The sequence below is a fragment of the Macrotis lagotis genome, chromosome 2, assembly GCF_037893015.1.
Source record: "Macrotis lagotis isolate mMagLag1 chromosome 2, bilby.v1.9.chrom.fasta, whole genome shotgun sequence".
In the NCBI taxonomy this organism is placed as follows: domain Eukaryota; kingdom Metazoa; phylum Chordata; class Mammalia; order Peramelemorphia; family Peramelidae; genus Macrotis; species Macrotis lagotis.
The window spans coordinates 223,268,762-223,285,318 of NC_133659.1; the positions used below are offsets into that span (position 1 = coordinate 223,268,762).

At 33.4% G+C, this 16,557-nt stretch overlaps 1 protein-coding gene and 1 long non-coding RNA gene across 10 annotated transcripts in view; one reads left to right on the forward strand and one right to left on the reverse strand.

Annotated features, from left to right (window-relative positions):
- Positions 1 to 16,557, reverse strand: part of RPTOR (regulatory associated protein of MTOR complex 1) — a 552,432-nt gene that overhangs the window by 190,876 nt on the left and 344,999 nt on the right. For all 8 annotated transcript variants that reach the window (XM_074224960.1, XM_074224956.1, XM_074224957.1 and 5 more), the window contains exons 11-13: positions 12,490 to 12,591; positions 5,825 to 5,908; positions 3,562 to 3,672 (exon numbers count right to left, since the gene is read on the reverse strand). In XM_074224960.1, the coding sequence (XP_074081061.1) occupies positions 3,562 to 3,672; positions 5,825 to 5,908; positions 12,490 to 12,591 (297 nt within the window). The remainder of the gene's footprint in view (positions 1 to 3,561; positions 3,673 to 5,824; positions 5,909 to 12,489; positions 12,592 to 16,557) is intronic.
- Positions 12,563 to 16,557, forward strand: part of LOC141514278 (uncharacterized) — a 43,262-nt gene continuing 39,267 nt past the window's right edge. For both annotated transcript variants that reach the window (XR_012475981.1, XR_012475980.1), the window contains exons 1-2: positions 12,563 to 12,615; positions 12,765 to 12,836. This is a non-coding gene — a long non-coding RNA (uncharacterized LOC141514278). The remainder of the gene's footprint in view (positions 12,616 to 12,764; positions 12,837 to 16,557) is intronic.

Sequence of the window (16,557 nt, forward strand, 5' to 3'; positions counted from 1 at the left end):
TAGAGTCTGTTAGGCTTTTCAGGTTGTTAATCCTACTGACCAATAATTTTGTTAATAGTACCTTCATTAGCTTAGCTTCCTCAGGCTGGAAATCAAAGGTCATCTTTGGCTCATCTTCCTTCTTCAGTAACCCTATGAAATCAAGTGCCATGTCCTTTGAATTTCTCAGATTTCTCCTACAGAGGCATCTGTAGTCTTGTGATATACCTCCTAACACAAATTATATCCAGACGAGGAGGCTATATAAATTTTCTACTGCACACTACAAGAGTTTAGTTACCAGAGAAGCAGGAACTGGGAGAGGGAAGAAGAACAGAGAAAAGTGGATAGAGCACCAGTCCTGGAGTCAAGAGGACCTGAGTTCCAAACTGTCCTCAGACATTAATAATTGCCTAGCTGTGTGATCCTAGGCAAATCAATCAATCCCATTGCCTTAAATAAATAAAATTTAAGTTGAGATGTTTTATGTAATAGAAACTTTTGGTATTTAAATAGACAAATGAAAATTCACCTAGGTCTATCTTTTGTGGGGAAAAACACTGATTTGGGGCAAACAACACCAGTTCTAAAGTCATATGTCACTTCAGTCATCTAATCCTGTTTCCCCATCTGTGAAATAAGGAAAATAACTTTCTTTACAGGGCCATTATATGAGAATTGAAGGAAATATCATATATAAACTATAAAATAATAATATATAAAGTCAATTTGCTATAAATAGTTTTATTATACTTTCTGTTACCACTGTTACCAACCAAATTTAGGCCTGTATATCTGACTCGGACTACTAGCTTCCTAATCATTACCAGACTGTCTCTCCTCACTTTAGTCTAGTAGTGTATGCAACAAACCCAGATTATTTTTTTTTCCCACAAGAAAACCTTGAACTGCTACAATTTTTTAACCAAAAACTTGCTTGAAAGCTGAAACTGTTGTTCATAAGTGTCTAGCACAATAACTTGTTCCTAGAATAGTTGGACAGATTGTGGTATATGAATGTGATGGAGTATTATTGTTCCATAAGAAATTATGAGGGGCAGGACTTTAGAAAAACCTGGGAAGACTCACATGAACTGATCATAAGCAAAATAAACAGAACCAGAACATTGTACACATCAACAAAAACAAATGTATGATCAACTATGATGGACTTGTTCTTCTCAGCAGTACAAAAATCAAAGACAATTTCTAAAGGACTTGTGATGGAAAATACCATCCACATTCAGAGTAGGAACTGTGAAGTATAAATGCAGACCAAAGCATACTATTTAAAATTTTTAAAATGTTTTATGTTTTATTTTTTCCTCTCATGGTTTTTCCTTTTTATTATGATTCTTATTTCACAATTTTGATTAATATGTTAATATATCTAGCATAGTTATACACATATAACCTATTTTAAGTTATTCTCTATGTAAGGGAATGGGGAGAAAAGGGAGAAAAATGTGTTACTTAAAACCTTACCAAAGGGGCAGCTAGGTGGCGCAGTGGCTACAGCACCAACCCTGGAGTCAAGAGGACCTGAGTTCAAATTTGATCTCAGACACTTAATAATTGCCTAGCTGTGTGACCTTGGGCAAATCACTTAATCCTGTTGCCTTAAATAAATAAAATTAAAAAAAAAACCTTACCAAAATTTTTTTTTGTTGAAAACTATCTTTACATGAAGTTGAAAAAATAAATAAATAAAACCCAATAACTTGTCCCCCGCAGTTTCTCTTCTAAATTCCAAATTTTACTACTACCTTATATACCCCCTCCAGCCCCCTACTCCCACCATACAGTCATTTTTGGACAGACAGTCATTCCTCACTCTCAGTGACATTTTTCTTATAACAAAGAAAAATAGTTAAGTAGAATCAGCTAACATAATATGAAAGCAAAAGTAACATTCTGAAGCCTTCTTTCACAACTCAAGAGAAGAAGAAATATGTACTTTATCAACCCTTCTCTAGTACCTAGATGGATCATTACATTTAGAGTATTTGAATGCCTTAAAAGGTATTTTGTTCATATTATTTTTTATAAACTTGTATAATATTTTCCTGATTCCATTATGTCACACTGAAAAAATTCTCACTAGTTTTCTCAAGCCTTTCTGAATTTCTCATACCTATCAACTCATACATTTATAAGCATATTTTCTCTAGCAATTTCCTTATCAGGTATAATCACTTTGTTTCCAGAGCTTTCCTACCACAAAAAATGCAGCAATGAACATTTTATTATATAGGGGGAACTTTCTATCACTGTCTTACTTGGATTGCTCACTGGGCTAAATGAATACTTTTGGGAATATTTTTAAATACAGATTTTTATAGCTATTCCTTTTTTAAATTACCTAAATACATCCAACCATCATACTTCTCTCACTCCCTTGTAACAAATAATTTTTTAAAAAGAAAAAAAATAAGATGAATTAATAGCCCAAAATGTCTCAACATATAGGAAAAAAACAACATTATTTATTAATCTTCTCCAGAGGGGTAAGAGAGTTGTCTTCTCATTTCTCTTTTTTGTGGACAAATTTGTTTTATATAATTTCTCGGCATTCAGATTTGATTGCTTTGTGGTGGTTGTTTCAGAGAAACTTGGAAAGACTTAGTTGTGTTAATATAAAGTGAAATTGGCAGAGCCAGGGGAGAAAAAAATCAAAACTATGACTACCTAATGCAAATAAGATCAACCACTACAAAAATAAAAATAAAACCTGAATATTATAGAATAGTTTCTTAATAAATATTTATAGAATGAATGAGGGCTTGAAAACCAATAAGGGAATTAGAGATATGAGACTTAAGATCTAGGAGAAAATGGGGGTGGAGATATAGATTATGAAATCATATAGATATCTCCTTGAGAGTATAAGAAAAAAGTACCCATCTAAACTCTGAGTATAATCCTGAAAGAGGAGACAGAAGAGTAAAAATAGAGAGAGCAGTGCGAGAAAAGAGTTCCAAGAGAAGGAGTGGTCAGTAGTATAGACTGATACAGAGGGGAATGAAGACTGAGGATGATTTCCTAATCAATAAATCATAATTTCTTTTTCAAGGCATATTTTCAGCAATGGTGGAAGGCAGAGTATGGTTAAGGATATTGGGTAGTTATGAAATGGAGACAGCATACAGAACATTCTTTCAAAAAATGCAAAATGAAGATCCATGAGATAGCAGTTCATGAGTATAGCATAATTAAGATGAATTTTTTTTTTTACCTTTCAAAGAGAGAGAAGACAGAAGTATGTAGATAAAAAAGAAACAATCATTGGAGAAAGACTTGAAAATTCAAAAGAGAGAAAGGGGATAGATAAACTGGTAAAGTCTTAAAGGAGCTGGGGAAATCATGGAAAAGGAAGAGGGCAATAGTGGTAATTATAAGTGAAATTAATGTTTGAATATTTTAAAAAGTCAGAAAAGTCCATTTTAACTGAACTTATGCCTTCTAATGCTTATATCTGACATTGACATCCTAAGATTAGGTTAAAAAAACCTAGTAAATTCCAGAAAAATGCAAACATCAATTAAAATGTATTACACATAAAATGTCTATAAGGCTACTCACACTGTCCACAGCTAGAATTTTGGCCCATATGAAAACAAGAAGTGGTCTCAGCTCTCTGGCTGAGCTTTGGAGAAGTTTCAGCACATAAGGGAAGATGCCAACTGATAGGGCCTAAGGAGAGAAAAAAAAAAGAATTTTAAAAAGTTACCAATGATCTCTCTATAGGTTCTGTACAGGAAATGAGTGGCACTGCTGGCAGAACTACAGAGTTCTGGGACACAGATGCAACATTATTTTCAATACATCTGGGAAATATGATCAAAATGAATATCCTGGATTTATAGTAAAGAGGGATTTCCTCTAGATTTATTCAGCTCTGATTTAATTCCTTAAAATTGCCAGGTATTTCAAGACTCATTTGGTCTAAAGAGACCTAGAATTAATGTAGCAGCAGCTTTTCACCATTACAGTGAATATAGCTTTGTGCTTGAAAACAAGCAGCTTTCCATCTTCAAATACAGCTGTTTCCTCTCAGGGCATATAAGCATGTGCACACACACACACTCAGTATCTCCTGAATTCTCTAGGAGCATGTAAAGAATTCTGGTAGGTCCCCCACTGCCCACTTCTTACCAACTTTACATGATAATATATACATACACATATTTGAGAACAACCTCAAGAGGCTGATTTTGCCAGACTGAGAGAGACTGGTGTTTAGTTAACATGGAGTAGGTGAGAGCATTTAGCCCTCACAGTGGTTTAATAACTCCCAGAATTTCTGGTAGGAAAACTTCTTGTGGGGAGCCCTTAACTTAAAAAAATACAGGGGAAATGAGAAAGAGACCGTACACCAGAGTGTGTGGAACATCTATGAGAATTATTTTTAAATGTGTAAGGCTTTGCTGTCATCTTACATGACCATAAGATAAAAACAGTATTAAAAACAAAACAAAAAAATTTCTAAACCCCAAACACCTTATGTTTGTGGCACAAAGGCATTCCTCTACCACAAAAGAAGTGCCTTTGCAAGCAGGACAGATGACACTGAGCTAAAGCCTTAGATCCAACTGCAATACTGTCAGGGGTTAGGCAAGTCAATTTGGCTGTTCTTGTGCCTAATTGCACATCGTTCAGCATTTCTATCTACAGTGCTTTCTAATTTATTGGGCACTGCCAGGGAAGGAGGTTTGTAACCATACAAATGAAGCTGGCCCCTTACCATTTTAAAACTAAATTTCATATTTAATCATTTAGAAAGGAAATCTTTCTTAAGTGTACTACTGAACATATCCTTGTCTTCCTGTATTGATAATGTTGAAAATACTTAACTTTAACACTGAGTTTATCATTATGAATATAAATAATTATATTGAACTATGGTATATATGCTCTGTGAGATTATTAAAATATGTAGAAAGGTTGCTCCTACACTAAATGGAATGAAACTACTATGATATTTGAATTCCTATCCACTCCTGATGGTTTCATACTATCTTCCCTTGATCTAAGCTGTCATTTTTTTTTTAGGTTTTTGCAAGGCAAATGGGGTTAAGTGGCTTGCCCAAGGCCACACAGTTAGGTAATTATTAAGTGTCTGAGACTGGATTTGAACCCAGGTACTCCTGACTCCAGGGCTGGTGCTTTATCCACTACGCCACCTAGCTGCCCCTTAAGCTGTCATTTCTTAGTCCTGTCAACGTGCCTAACTTTTCCTGTGCCTCCCTCTTCCCCTGTTCTAATTTGCCCTTTATCTTCTGTGGCTGGAAAACAAGATAACCAAGCTTGTCATTGGGTCTAAAATCAGAGCAAATAGGCTCAGAGTAAGCACCTGAATGGCTCTTCTATGAGTAGAATGCTAGGCTATATTTCTTGGACTTTATTACATCTAATTTGACTGCTCAGAGGCCTTTTTTTGCTTACTTCCGGGTTCTTGGCTGTGTTCCGGATAGCTGAGGTTGCCGGATAATGGACCTCCAGATAAGTGAGTAAGGTGTTACTGTACTTTCTTTTCTGCAAAGGCTATGGCTAGGTGCAATCTCAGATGGAAGAAGAGGGATAAAAAGTGAATAATGGTAGTTGCTTTGGCCCAGTGAGAACACATTTCAAGTACATTTGGCACTATCCAAATCCTACTGAAAACAGCCAGATTTGAAATTGAACTTAGGGATATAAGGCTGTGGTCAGTTTTGAGACATTCAATAAGCTCACAAAAGATTTCCCCTTCCCTTTCATGCAAGAATGACTAATTGTACACAGTCTACATATCAACTCATTTGAAAGGTTCTTTTCCCTTCTGTGAGCTAATGCAACAAGTACACACCAGGCTCACTGCCCAGGGGCCCAAGTCTAAAAACCTTCCCAGTAAGTCGAGAGCTCTCAACCGATGAACTTGGCTTAACAGCACCTATAGAAAAAGGAAGAAAGAAATATTATTGCAAACCCTTATTGGTCTAAACACTGAAAAAAAAAAAGATCCCCTATTCCCAAATGTGCATCTGAGGAATAAAGGCAGAAGTTTTAAACCATTAAATGGTTTTTGATGACAAGAAAGAGAATTTCAGTTCATTTACTCTGAACCACAACCACTTTTTCCAAATATGTTGATTAAAATTTGCATTCCGTTCCTAGTTAAAAGGACATGTAATTATCTTTTAGAAATATTTTGGATTAATGTTTGTATTCAAGATTGCTACATTGAACTATAACATTCTGATATTTTAACTAGCATAGATTTAATAGTCCTCACATTACCTTGAGTGAGGGAGTCTGATTTCTCAAGTTTGAGCAAGTGGGAAGACCCAATCACAGTTGTGGTATCAAAGCAATTCAAACACATCAAATTTTATACATGAAGCTTACAAAGACCAGTTGTGGTTCTCTTATTCATCCTTCTTCTTAAACATCTTCAAATAAGAACAGAACTTTATTTTCCTTTCCCAAGAATTATGAAAGCACTTGCAAACAGAAGAAAAAAGTCTAACAAACCTCATTATCAAAGTTTTGTTTACAATAGTAAAGTGCTAGCTTAGAGAGGTAGCATGGTCTTTAAGGTAAGAGGATCATAACTCACATTATTTCTTCATTTGTAAGATGGGTAGGATTATTGTGAAGATCAATTGAAATAAATTTTGCTTTGCAAAGTTAACAGACATTTAAATGTGATCTAATGAAATTGAGTGATATAAAATTCAAAAGAGTAGGACCTCAATTTCAAAAATATAAATAAGGAGGATAATTTATAGAAAATTCACTACAAAAATAGTAATCTATTACTTTCTTACTGGAGAGTATTCTTTCTGTTCATTGAACAGCCAACAAAAGAAGCAGTATGGAGTAATTCAGAATTAGCGGAACTGAATTCTAATACTGGTCCACTACCAAAACCCTGTGTGAAACAGGGTAATCTACTTAGTGACTCTGGTCCTGGGTCTTCTGTGGAATATAAAGGGGTAAAAACTAGGTAACCCAAAAAATCCCATTCAACATATAGTCTAAATAGACAGAACTTTCGCAATTCCTCAAATAGCCTCTTTAGGAATTTGTAAATCTGATGTAATTCAAGATCATTTGTTGTTTCTGCCTTGTATTTCTGACTGAATCAACCTTAGTTGGAGTAGAATTAAACTAGTGAACTGATGGTTTATTCCAATAACTTTTCTCCTCTTGCAAGTTAAAGTAACAGATATAAGCCTGTGTAAGGAATTCAAGTTAAAGCAATATTTGTCTAAGGCAGTGGTTCATTAGGGAACTCTAGACTGGAATGACAATGACATTGTAGATAAGAACTAGAGTTCTTATTGGAATTAAATAGAAGATAATAAAACATTATTTCTTCTTTAAACTTATTTAGTTACTTAGTTTCATAAATATTACAGAATAACAAAAACAGCTAAAAGGATGCAAATAACCAGAGTCATTTTCATGAAATGTTTATATTTATTTTTACCAACTACAAATTTTGAATTAAGGTGGGTAAGGGGGTTATTAAACTGTTATATAAAACAAATTTCTTTCCTTTATCAGTCCTCTTTATTTCTACCTATTTTCCTCATTCCCGTGACTTGTTCACAAATGATACACCTGAAACAAATTAGGAAAATTTTTGAAAGCCCTAGGCACTACTTCATAAGAACTAAAGAGTATATAAAAATGGGAAGCAATTTATATTGCTTTGTTCTAAGGTTAGAAGATAACTTTGCAGATATATGACTTACACAACAAATCTCTACAGACAACAATTGACATACAAATATTATCAATGAATGTCAAAATGATTTTTAAAAGAATAAAAGTAAATTTTTCCTACACTTAGGTTAAAAAGATAAACCATTAGATATTGGATAAGGGTAATGTGGCTTGACAACAGTTCATATGAAAAAAGAATTTGGACCCACATGTACAAAAATATTCATATCAGCTCTTTTTTGTAGTGGCAAAGAAGTAGAAATTGAGGGGATACCCATCAATAACAGAATGAGTGAACAAATTATAGCATATGAATATAATGGAGTATTATTATTCTGTAAGAAATTACGAATAGGCAGATTTCAGAAGAGTCTGGAAGGACTTGAATAAATTGATGCTGAGTGAAATGAACAGAAGCATAAGAAAACTGTATACTTTAACAGGAATGTTGTGTGATGATCAATTGTTTATGGAATTAACTCTTCTCGGCACTACAAAGATCAAAGAAAATTATAAGGGACTTATGATGGAAAATGCCATCCACATTCAGAGAAGGAACTATGGAATCTGAATGCAGATCAAAGCATACTATTTTTAGTTTTTAAAATTTGTTTTATGCTTGACATTTTTCCCCCTCATGATTTTCTCCCCTTTTGTTCTGATTCTTCTTTCACAACATGACTAATATGGAAATATGTTTAACATAGTTTTACATGTATAATATATATCAGATTACTTGCTGTCAAGAGAGGGAGGGCAAAAAATGTGAAACTCAAAACCTCAGAGAAAAAAATCAAAGCTGAAAACCTTCTTTGCTTATGGTTGAAAAGATAAATTTAAAAAATGAACTGTGAGATTTAGTGAAATATAAGCTCAAAGTAAGTCAATCATGAATCAATCAATAATTACTTATTAAGCACCACCTATGTGATAGTCAATGGAGATAGAAATAAAAAAAGAAGTCTATCCCTTTCTGAAAGAGCTTAATTTTACTGGGGGAAAAGGGAGGGATTCTATCATTATCTTTGGTAATATAGGGAGACAAATGTCAAGAATGAGGGAGATAAGGGTCCTACCATATTCTTCTTTGCTCAGGTTATAGTTGGGATACTGTAGTAAGTTCTAGAAGGCATAATTTAAGATGGGCACTGACATACTTGATTATGTTCAGAGGCCAAATAGGAACAGTAGAGGTTGGAGACTAATAGGACTGATTAAAGGCATTAGAGATGTTTAGATTAGATTAGGAGGAACAATGTATAAAATATCTTAAGTATTTGAAGGTTTGTTATATGGAGGGGCTTGAATTATTCTATTTGATTAATGAGCAAGGAATAGAAGCAGTAGAAAAAAGTTTTAGGTTTGATACAAAGAATAAAATCTCTCAAACCAGAACCATCATGAATTGGAACAGACTCAGGGAGGAACCCTAATTGTCTAATTGTCCATTCCATTTTATTTCACATTACTTTCATACAACCCCTTGTTGGAGGTTTTAAAAGATTGATTAGATTTCCATTTTGGCTGATTTCATAGAAGAGGTTCTTGAACAGATATATTGGTACTGTATTATATAGTACCAAGAAGCTTTTGAGATTCCTAGCGAGCAAGAAGGATGAGGGGACCCCAAACTCTGCTTCTAAAGACATTATAAATCTACAGGGCAATATGCTCATTTTTATCTGAGGGATAGTGAAGCAACTGCATATTACAAGTATAGATTTTAAAGTTGTTGACTGTCCCCAGGACAGTCATCAGCCTCTATCTTTAGGGAATGTGATAGAGTAAATTTTGTCCACCATATAAAAAGAAAAGCTAGCAAACTTTTAAAAATGAACAAGTCTCTGAATTCAAGTTCTCTTTCTCCTGAGTAATATCTAAAAAACTGTCAAAAGCGTAGTTGGATAATTTATGAATAAGAGTCTAGGCTTTTAGCATTTATAATGTTTTTCAAGATAATGTATCATAAGAAAAAAAAGCAAGTCAATGAGATAGCAACTATAATATTATAGAGCACCACCAAACAAAACAAGTATTTCTGTGCATCTTGACTAATTCTTCAGTGGAATATACATTAATACCAACCAGCTGTACTGGACGAAGAACAAGAAGGAAAGCCCTAAGTAAAAATTATGAATCTTCTATCTATGTTAGTTTTGTAGAATTACACTGGGAAAAAAAATCCTAAATAACCTATTTCCTTTATTTTACAAAGGAGATGTTCTTTATTTTTGGAAGCAGGATATTGGCTCTGTTAGGTCTTCTTCTCTAAGGGAGTGTGGATTGTAAATGGAACACTTTACAAAATGCAATAAAAAAGATTTACAAAATGATTTTCTAGGTTTGGTTCCCTAGAAGAACCAAATTTAACATGTTTGCCATTATGCCCTTGATTTACCACACCATAATATCAGGGATAACTAGAATATCATTGTGCTGCTTCTGAATAGAAAGGCATAGCTTCTTGTGATGGAAATTTGTAACTACTGACTCAAGAAGATTTGAACAATGTATCCTTTCCCTTCCTTACAATTTATTTATTCAAATAACAAACAAGAACTATGGACCAAGGAATGGGCAAGGCACAATAAATACAAATACCAAGTTTGAAACCCCTGCTTTCAAGGAGTGTGTAGTTATACACATAATTGCTCTGTCTTCTAGTACAGAGGAAACATGAAACATGGAAGTACTTAAAATTACAGCCTGAGTCTAATTGTCCATTCCATTTTATTTCACATTACTTTCATACAATTAATATCCTAGTCAAACTAGCTGTTCTATTCTGACCATTCCAGTCTCTACAAATGTCAGCCATTTAAGAGGCCTAGAATGTCTTCTTTATATCCACCCTGTAACTACTACAACTCTGATATATGCCTTCGTGCCAAGTTTTCTTTTCAGTCTTACTTCTTGAAATCCTTTTCTTAAGTGAAGTTTTCCCAGATTCTGAACAGCTAAAAGTGACCTTTCCCTCAAATTTTTCTTAAGTCCTTTGTATTGCTCTCTATTTCTCTCTGCCAACATCACATTCTATCTTTTAATATGCTTATTTGAATATGTATTGTCAGCCCGACAACATAAGTAGTCTGTTAGCTTCTTGTGTATAGAAACTTTTCATCAGTAGCAACTTGCACAGTGAGTTCCTGTACCAGTGAGATACACTCACTTAGATACTGCTTGCCTAATCAATGAATGATTCTATTTAATGCTTATTTTTATTTAATACATTTAAATTGACCCTTTCTTCTCTTGCCTCCTTATCTTTTTTTTTTAAAGTTTTTTGTAAGGCAATGACATTAAGGTCATATAGCTAGGCAATTATTAAGTGTCTGAGGGTGTATTTGAACTCAGGTCCTCCTGACTCCAGGGCCAGTGCTCTATCTACTGCACCACCTAGCTTCCCTCTCGCCTCCTTATCCTACCATAGGAGATTCCTGAGGGAGGTTCCTGTACCAGATGAAATTTCAGATCTATTACAAGGTTAATTATAAATAAAATCCTCAGTTGCCAGCTAATATTATGGCACAACATAGACTGAATACTAGAGAGAATACCTGCCAAACTTCATTGTAAGGACAAAGATAAACCCTTCATCTATTTTTCAAAAGCTCACTCAGAAATGGAACCACTGAAAAACCGATGTTTCATCTAGTAAAGTGTGATAATCTTGACCTTCACAATGTTGTTAGTAACATTTTTCAAAGAAAGTAAGATTCTTTCTATTAGGAAGGAAGTGAAGCAAATGTCTTTGGAAAGGTAGAAGATAATAAACAAATTCTTGTCTCATGATAGGCAAAAGAACCAAATCTCTATTCTTGTAGAAAGACTCTGATCTTACCCTGGCAATGGTTAACTTTTAGCATAATAAAAACTTTTAAGAGACAGGACTCTTCCTATTAAACATCTAAACTAAAAACAGTTATAAGATGTAGACCAAAGAATGGTCTTCTTGGAAGGAATTTGAAAAGAAGAAGGAAAGGAAGGAAGGAAAGAAAAAAGGGAGAGAGGGAAGAAAGAAGGGAGAAAGGAAGGATACTGGAAAGGAGAGGAAGAAAGGAAGGAAAAGAGGAAGGAGATCAAGGAAAAGGAGAGAAGGAAGAAAGGGAGGGAGGAAAGGATGAAGAGGGAAGGGAGGAAGAAAAGAAGGAAGGTGGGAAGAGTTAAAGTCGTATGCCCTAAAGTGAATGACTGGGTGCAAGTGTGAGTTTTAGGGAAATTTATAAGATACCTAGGAAGGGAATTCTTTGTAATTACAACTCCTAGAATTGTTTTTTCATTGAACCTTACACTTTTTCCTGAGCAAGAACATTTGAATAAGAACTGTTTGTCTCAAACGTTCAAAGTAGATCATAGTTTAAAAGTCAAGGAGGGGGCAATACAGTCAGTAAACTATATTAAAAGATATTTATTTATTTCAGCATATTTCCAAATCAAAATTCATTCTGAAAAGGAATAAGAAGGGGATAAAGAGGATAAACATGGATATTTTAGAACAGGCTTAATGGACAACCTGAATTTACATTTAATTGGGGGTGTGGTTATATTCCACACTTTTATCAAGAAAGTCCTACAGGAATATACAAACTAGTTCTAATTTCTCTTGAAGGAATTAAAATAATTAATCTGCCCAAATATCATCTGTACCAGAGTGTAGCAATCAGCAAGCACAAGTTTCAAATATCCCATACCACTTCACAAAAACTAGATCATTGAGCTTGGGGTTGTAGGTTCTTCTTGTCTTTCTTCCCTCAGCTATTATGGGGTTTGACCAAGTCACACTATGAGAACCAAACTCACCTGCAAGACAATGGGAAGTTGTTCAGGTGGGTTCCTGTTCTCTACTCCCATTGTGAGCCACACCTGGAATGCAGTCAATTGCTCGGCAAAGAATGGACTATGCTGTGGGACATAACAGAAACAGCTGTGAGTTTGTTCTTCTTTTCATGTATAACACAATTAGATTTCTGTGTATATCTCATATACAAATGAGATAGTGAATTTTGATCAGAACAGTGAAATATTGTTAATGAATCTTTCCAAATAAACATTTTAAAATTCTTTTCCTCCTATAGAGGATAGAAAAATTATTCAGAGACTGAGTGGAATAAGTTTGGAGAAAAATGAAGATGGATTAAAAAAAAAAGGTGGGACATAAGAATACATACTTATTGGTTATATGGGAAGACTAGGTCATTTTCTTAATGTGCTTCTTCATATAGTTCAAGTGACAATTGATTTCTCTTTCTTACATGTTCAATTTTTTTATACACTGTTCCATATTTACTGAGCAAAAAAGCAAACAATACATGAACAAAAAATATATTCTTTTCTCTGTCTAAGGTAATCTGATGCTTTCCAAGATTTAAAAAAAAGGTGAATCATTTCAGGACTGTGTATTTTAAAAAAGAGAAATAAAATTATCTTATTTTTTTCAAAAAGAAAATATAAAGCTAAAATAGTTAAAGATAATGACTTCTATTCGTAGTCCTTAAAATCCCAAGAATGTGGGCAATATGTGAGGATTTGACTCATAGTCTAGGGAGTCATGGCCCCAAGAGATCTACTAGAGTAAATTGAGCATTGAGAGAATTCTCTTTTCTATTTTAAAAGAGTAATTTGAGGGTAGAACAGCATAACTCTTGAATAGGAGGAAACCTTTGTTGGGAAAGAAAAGTCAAGTCACAGTGTCACTTTTTTGGTGATTTAAAAGAGCTAAAAAAATAAGAGATGCCTAATGACTAAAGAAATTATGTTACATCAATGTAATGGAGTTGTATAATACTATAGAATTCAGGGAAGCTGGGAAAGACAATATGAACTGGCATTAGATGAAGTAAGCAAAATGTGGAAAATAATACACACAATGTCTTCAATAATGTTAATGGAAACAAGAAAAATGTAATTATAATAACCAGCTTGGTGCCAGAAAAACACCAAAATATACTTTATTTCTTTGAAAAGATGGATGTGGAACAGTGCAAATATTGCTCAGATTGAGGAAAGGTATTAGTTTTGTGAATTAATTTTTTTTCAATTTTTTTTTTGTTGTGAGAAATGGCTCTCTGGTTAAGAAAAGCAGAGCGATCCATCTGGAAATGAAGGTGATCTAAAAACAGAAGAAAAAAACCAGAAAAATGAAAGATGAAAAATGAAAAAAAAAAGGTGTCGTATTAAAAAAAATTAGAGATTAACTGATGGAGAGTTAGCTAGTTGGCCAAAATTTAGTCAATTATACTCAAAGGTAATTTTGATTAGGAGAAGGTAATGTTTTTCATACTTAATATAAACTATTCATAAATTATTTTTTAAAAGAAATTAGGTATGTGGCCATTGAAACAATTGCTATAGGTTAATAGAAAACTAGGTTACTGGTTTTTATTCAGGTGTGTTATAATTAAATCTTCACTTCACCTTTCATTTAAAATAAATTTTGTTCTATGGATTTTTATATGCAGCAACGTTGCTAGTAATGTCTGCTGGGTCCTGTAAATGGATATAGAAAAGGGAAAAAAAGATTGATGTGTTCAATAAGGGAACTAAAATTGACAAAGGAAGAAGAGGCTCTCCCCAGCTCAATGTGACTAAAAGATTTGGTCATGTTTTCAAAGACTCAAGAGATGCTTGATGTGATAGGGAAAAGCATCTTTCAATGATGAGACAGGCTCTGGACTTTCAATTATGCCAAAACCATGTCATGACAGAAGCCCCTCTTATCTCTCAAGACACTGCCCAAAGCAGATGTTCCAGGATGACTCAAGATTTTCCTTAAAATCAATGTAATTGGGTTTCCTATTCTTAGGTAAAAAACAAATTGGGTCACACAGGAAGAGCAAGTATATTCTTCTAGACTTGGGATACTAAAAAAAAATGATTAATAATATTAAGAAATTCCTGTGTCCAATTTTCTTTATAGACTGCATAAGGATGGTAAGAGAAGGGACGGGAAATGAGAGAATTCAAACAGTTTGCAAGTGAAATTTGTTATTTAATCAGATAAAAGATTTTTTTTTTTATCATTGTTACAAGAGAAGGCAAGTAAGCCTACCTTAAAATTATTCTCAGTTGCCAACTCTGATATCTTTCTTGCCAGGGATTGCCATATTTGATACATACCTTGCTAGCTCATGAATGATGTGCAATGCATTATTTTAAGAAGTGAAGGTGACTAAGAAGCAAAAAGGAAAATATAGATCACAAAAATTTGTTTTATGATTTTTGGCATACAGAATTAAATTCACTTTTCAGTATGAAGGAATGTGGCACAGAGCCAAGAGTCCGAGACTTAGAGTAAGAAGGCCTGTTTCAGAAACCAGATTTCACTGTGTCTATGGAGAAGGCAGAATCTCTCAAAGCCTTGGTTTCCTCATTTCTAAAATGAACATTATATATACTATATTTTCTAAGATTATATTATTCCCCTGATAGGGTTTTTGATAGGATGAAATGAGACTTTATAAATAAAATGTTTCTAAACCTTGAAGTAGTGTAAGATTTTATTAACACAAAGAAAAGTAATTTACTTATCCACCCTATTGGCTCAGATATATTTCTCCCCACCCTATATATCCATTTACAAAAGGTCCACATTCAATGTAATTCAAAATCTCTAAGAAGTATAAGTTAATAGGATATGGAATACTGGTTTAGTCAGATGAATGAATTGCCTAATTCCTATCACTAGGAAAATGAATCTAGCCCTCTTACATCTAGGAGATATATTATTTTTGTTGTTTGTTTGCTTTTTTGCAATTATAATATATAAAATTTAATTAGCATAATCACTTTATAATTATATATGTAATAATAACTTAATCAAATAACTATGAAAATATGAAATTAAAAAGCTTCTGCCCCAAAATAATGTACCTAGGATAAGAAGGGAAGTTGCTGGATGGGAAAAAAAGGTTTTTGAATCATATTTTTCTGTTAAGGATTTTTTATGTAAAATATACATACCTAAATATATACTTATGTACACATACCATTCTCCAATAGATTAAATGGTCAAAGGATATGAAAAATAATTCTCAAAAGAAGAATTGTGAAGTATTCACATTCACAACCACATGGAAGAATGTTCCAACTCACTAATAACCAGAGAAATTCAAATCACAACAAATCTAAGGTTTTACCTCACATGCTGCAAGTTGGCAAAGATGACAAAAAAAGTTGGTGAGGTGTACTATACATTGTTGGTAGAGTTATGAAATGGTTATTATCATTTTGAAAAGCAACTTGGAATTATGGAAATAAAGTGGCTAATATATGTCTATACCCTTGAACTATTATTACTGGGGTTATCTCTCAAGGAAGCCATAGATAAGAAGAAAGTCCTCATATATACTTTTTGTGGTGGCAAAAAGGAAACAAAGTGGATGCTCACTGAGAATGCTTAAACAAAGCATGGTACTTGAATGTAATGGAAAATTAATGTAAGAAGTGATGTAACTAATGACTATAGATAAGTTCAGAAAGATGTGAGGTAAGCAGAGTCAAGAAAACAATAATACAATAATGACATGATATACATGGAAAGAATACATACACATGTGAATTAGCAAAATTATAAGGATCAAGCATGATTCAAATGAATAGACCTAAGAGAATATTCTCACCACAACACTTTATGGAGGAAAGTGTTCTACAGGTATTAAACACTGCATATATTTTTTCATTTTTTAAAAATATATTGATCAGTTGTGCTTATTTTTAAAAATTTACTTTTTCTTCTCTTTTTCTTTACTTTAAAAATGCTATCTATTATATGGAATATCTCTGAAGTAGGTGCAAATAAATTGGAGATAATTATGATGATGTAAAAAACAAAAAATATGACTTATTGAAAAAACAGTCACAAAATGATAC